Source organism: Wolffia australiana, chromosome 3 (assembly GCF_029677425.1).
Source record: "Wolffia australiana isolate 7733 chromosome 3, ASM2967742v1".
In the NCBI taxonomy this organism is placed as follows: Eukaryota; Viridiplantae; Streptophyta; class Magnoliopsida; order Alismatales; family Araceae; genus Wolffia; species Wolffia australiana.
Genome location: NC_135837.1, coordinates 19,636,838 through 19,641,911, shown reverse-complemented (window position 1 = coordinate 19,641,911; position 5,074 = coordinate 19,636,838). Strand labels below are relative to the sequence as shown.

Here is a 5,074-nt window from a genome sequence, read left to right as displayed (position 1 = left end):
CGAGACCTTTTGGCTCTGCGAACACCGTAAAGTTCCTCAAACTGACTCGGGGATAGTGAACGCGTAAGTCGGAGAAGAAGTATTTTATCTTTTTAAAATTGCACATATTATTTTGACAGAGAAGAAGCGGCAAGAAAACATTACGGATCTCCGTTAAGGATATTCTTTAGCCCTCATGACTGCAAGACGAGGCCGAAACAATATGCACAAATCCCGGCCAGGGACGGGATTGCCTAGGGATCTATGACCTAAGAAGGGGAAAGGATGGCCTCGAGAAGTTCTTTGGGTGTTCGGTTTATCTACGGATGCAGAATGACGTGACATGTTCCCAAAGGAGCTCTTCCATGCCAAAGTTTTTGCTGGAAAGTGGTATTTCTATATCACAAAAAAAGTATACTTCATTGCACAATTTGTTTCGTTACACCAGGCGTCATCTGGTACATGCTTAGTACGAATCTCAGCGGGAGGGTGGCAGGGCCACGTTCTTGCACATTGGACAAGCATTGGTTCGCGTAAGCCACCTCGCAATGCAACTGGTGTGGAACTTGTGGATGCACGGCAGTGTCGCCACCTCTTCCCCGATCCTATAGTCTTGCTGCAGAATCAGAGAGAGACACGCACATTGTAAGAAAAACATTGTTACGATAGGAACGCAAAGGAAACGGCACGGTTATTCTTTTTACCAAGCAAACGGAGCAAGAGTCCGCATCTTTTCCGCAGGCGGGCGAGTAATTTACTGACCATAGAAGCCGCAGGATGTCTTCTTCCGTCCGCCCAGAGCCGGCTACTCGTTTCACCTGGATCAAGAGCACGCGTGAACGCGGTAAGACCTGACCGCGGCGGACGAGAGAACGAACCCATTCTAAGCGAAGAAAAATACGCATCGTGGGTCTCTTGCCTGAGAGTGTGGTCGGTCACCATTCGAGCCATCCGCAAGCTCGTTGCGATGGCGTCGTCGACTGTGGCGTTGACCCACGTATGTCGACGGCAGAGATGCCGGGATTTCCTCGACATGGATAATCTCCTGCATGCCAAACATGCAAGCCAAGAAACATTATTAGATAAATGTATCGTTTACTCGCGTGTCTGGACAGCTATCGGGCGGAAAGAGATCTTTCTTGAGACGGCAATGACTGATCCTCACATCGGCATGGGCTATCCTCTGTGCTCGGCGGCGGCTGGACACCCCTGCGCTTCTGTGCGCAGATCCGCCGTTTGCCGCGGTGGAAAATCGGTGCAGCACTTGAACTCCCTGGAAACAGAGCCACCGAGAAAACCAAGTTAAAAGAAGAAGACCCAGGACGAGAAACCCCATTGGAGTATAGCTTGGACAGAAATCCCGACATCGATCTTCAGATCCACGCTCACGCCGCTTCTCACCCTCACGTAGATTGTGCAGTCGTCTTCCTGCGGGCTGAAATAAATATCATTCGGACGTCAATAAACACGAAAACAACAAAAAAGAAGGGGGGAGAAATTAAAAGTTGAAGAGGAAATGGGTCGCGGCCGGATCGACTATCCTCGTTCGTCATAGGACGATGAGAAAGATGTGAAACTAAGGTATTAAGATTGTGCAACGCACGTGCGTGAGAAGCCCTGCTCCATGGCAGTCGTGGAAGCAGATGGATGTCGTCTCTCTTGGTTTGCTCTTGCTGTAGTTCTCCCCACGACCAGGCGCAGGTATGAACAAAGGAAAGAATGGAGGAGGAAGTGATGAATGATGGGGAAGAATACGCAGAGAGGGGAAACTGAGAAAAGATGAATCAGTGCGCACTGCTTGAAGACATGGAAAAGGGAGACAATGTGCAGATTTATAGCCTAAGTTCAACCGTTTCCGGTAACTAACGCACGGAAAGGCCGCGCTCTCCTCCTCAAGTGTCCCCAATTTCTTGTTTTGAATAAGTCAGGAGACTATGCGCCCGCCAAATGTTTTAAGGCCGGCAGCTACGTAGCACCGTTGGATCATTTTTTCGCATGGTTTTGTCAAATTTTGAATGACCGTTTTAATTGACTATTCATCGACGTAACGAGATTAGCTCGTAATATTTAAATATGGCATCCAGTGATTATGAGAGCGATGTTGAAAATTATATCGACCCTAGCGTTGAGGTAACCTCTTATTATTTGTTTCCGCCTCCACCGATTTCGCTTTTATCGTTGCATTCTGACTATGAAGCGGTGAGTAAATAGTTAGAAATCACAAAATAATATATTTAAGTGAAATGTTAAATTAGGAGTTATAAAACTAAAATTATTGGGGCCGTCTCCTTATATCTACCCATGGGAGCCGGTACTTGTATTACGAAAATGAATAACCTATTCCCGCTAAAGTCGACCATACTTTCTCCTCAGTTAAGACATTTGATCCATTGGCTTGCAAGTTCGGGGGTTGTACGTAAGAGGCACTAATTGAAATTACGACACGATTTCAATTAGTTTTATTTATTCGAATTCCATCCGATTTTCCCTTGGCCCTGCAAGTTCGCCGGATATACCTGACGCCAACTAAGTCAAAAATTTTTGTGGACTGCTATCTGGATTTTCTCGGTGGATTTCCGTTATTTTTATCGATTCACCTTACATATCTCGTCAAGAAATCTCGAATACCTTGTGAAGGGTCCGATTTGGCATGAAACGCAAATATTTTGTCATCCTATTGTATTATAAATTAATATAATTTTGTTGTGAGTCTGATTCAAACAAGTCACATTAAAAGGGTGTTATAGTAGGACAGGACGATGATCTAAATGATTATCAGTATTAAGCTTCGTCATAAAAATTTGGATACGAAACGACGAAACTTGGTGCTATCCGTTTTTATTTGAATTTGTAAGACGTTTTCAGCCAAGTTTATATAGCGGATGGATGACCAAGATTCAAGTAACTATAAGTTTTTTTTTTTTTTTTTAATTTGTGTTACTGGCCATGATCTGATTTAGATAATCTGTAAAAAGTATACTAGTCATCAGTTTGGACAGTATATTCGAAGAAATGATCTGTCCATTATATCAAATCTAGACCATTCGCGCCTATAAATATATATATATATTGCTCAAAGAATTTGAGTTATGGAAAAAATATAATTTTAACCTTTGGAATTTTCAACGAGTCAATAAGCATATATTCTTAACGTAACGAAGAACTTCAAAAGCTTTCTTATATTTATTTTTAATTAAATTAATGAAACAGAATCACAGTTGACTAAAAGATCATTTACGCTATTGACAACAGTTTATCGGCCGTTGGAAATACAGGAAAATATTAAAACAGAGCAGCACATGAATGGCCTCGTGCACCAAAAGGTTATATCTGGAAAGACATGGAGGGTTATAAAATTAATGAGAAGACTACAAATGGTGTGATTAAACACAAATTTGATCGTGTCGTTAGAATTGAGTCTGATACTATTAAACTTTTTATTCCCTTGTGCAAAATATAGAATGTACATAATGAGAAAATGGGTTGATCCATATGGAGGGAGCTGGGTATAAACTTGTAAATACTGTCTCTTTGTCTTGAGTATAACTTTTGTAAGAAAAGGAAGTCTGCCAAATTACTTATATGCTTTTTGTTATGTTATTTTCAGAATACTAGGATTGTTTCATATGTTTCTATTGGTCAGAATTATAGTTTGCACAACGTAGTCTGAGATGAAGTCAAAATCCATTTGCAGACCACAACTATATAAGATTAAAACATATACTCGTATGTTTTTCATAACTTGAGGAGGCTATCCTTAATTCAAAATCAAAACCAGATCGGCGAATATTTTTTTACTTTCAAAGACGTGATATTCTGTATAGAGCATTAAGTTTTATAACAATCCAGTCAATATTCAATGTAGAGAAGTTAGAGGTAGCGATGTAGTTTGATAACGCGGCAAAACTGGGGGAAATGGATCTATTTACTAGATATTAAATTTATCTTCAAACCTGAAATGATAAATGTGATAAGGAACATAACAGAATGTTGTCCTAGTGCTTATGTATTAATCTAGATTGAAGTCAAGTGTTCTTCGCCTCCAACGAAACCCTTTCTGAACTAATTTTAACAATCCAATGGAAAGAGGACGAAGGGACAAAACTACCCTGAAAATGTCAGGTCAAACCAATTGCTGGATCTCAATATATCAAAGTTTGAAAATTGACGATTTCTAGGTGTCCCCTTTATTTTTTTCTCTGTCCTACAGCCGCTGCCAGCGCATTCAGGATTCCTGTGTATTGATTCATGAACAACATACATTCGCAACCATCTCCACCATTGGTCATTTTTCTCATGAAACTCTTACGACCTCGTGTTATCTGTGAAAAATCCAAGGGCGTTAAATTGCAAGAAACATAGACAGAGATATAGAGTAAGAGATTAATATACCTGATCAAAGGTGGCGGTCATGCTAAGTCTCAACTTTTCTTGCTGCTGGTCAAGCCATTCATTGCATAAGGTAAGTAAGTTCGTTACCAGCCTAATAATTCCACGTGTTGAAAATCGGGTTGTATTTAATGCAGGAAAAGGACGCCATTTTTTATTTTGATTTAAATGCTAATTGAGAAGCTCTCTCACTCCCTGTCTTGTGTCCTACAAAGCTAAAGAAAAGCACTTATTAACGCATAATTGGCCTGCAATATAGGACTAAATCCAATGTTTGTAAACTGAACTTGAACATGGCACCCAGCAAAATGACATGTATACTATATAAAATATTATTAAAAGCTCAAACAAATCAAAAAATATCATTTATGCATGACTGAATAATTTTCGGTTGAACTAAGTGGCTGAAAATTTGAGAAAAGTACAAAAACAATCCTTATAAAAAAACTAGTGTCTCTACTCATGGAAACAAATGTTCTTTGGCTCATAGAATCCACTTTTCCCCCAAAATAATGTCAGAAAAATTGGCAAAAATAGCGTTCAACTCATAAAAATTCATAATTTAGAATGAAGGTTATTTTAACTAATTTATATATTGACAACATGCAAAATTTTAATGTAATATGTATATATGTATATATGCAAAATTTTGAAAGAGGAAGAAGTAAAATAGAGATATGAAATTGAGAGAGGGAGAGGAGAAATG

At 39.7% G+C, this 5,074-nt stretch overlaps 1 protein-coding gene across 1 annotated transcript; it reads right to left on the bottom strand.

The window, feature by feature from the left end:
- Positions 1-402: 402 nt before the first annotated feature.
- On the bottom strand, positions 403-2,420 carry LOC144700436 (E3 ubiquitin-protein ligase MBR2-like). The gene is made up of 6 exons (XM_078571848.1): positions 1,583-2,420; positions 1,345-1,414; positions 1,145-1,252; positions 899-1,024; positions 684-797; positions 403-595 (listed from the first exon to the last, which is right to left on the bottom strand). Exons 1-6 carry the CDS (start codon positions 1,603-1,605, stop codon positions 458-460), a joined length of 579 nt encoding a protein of 192 aa, XP_078427974.1. The 5' UTR covers positions 1,606-2,420; the 3' UTR covers positions 403-457.
- Positions 2,421-5,074: the final 2,654 nt, after the last annotated feature.

Coding starts and splice junctions, on each gene's coding strand:
- LOC144700436 (XM_078571848.1), bottom strand. CDS start 1,605: ATGGAGCAGGGCTTCTCACGCAC. Junction 1,415..1,582: donor GAGCAGGGCTTCTCACGCAC/GTGCGTTGCACA, acceptor TATTTATTTCAG/CCCGCAGGAAGACGACTGCA. Junction 596..683: donor ACTCTTGCTCCGTTTGCTTG/GTAAAAAGAATA, acceptor CTGATTCTGCAG/CAAGACTATAGGATCGGGGA.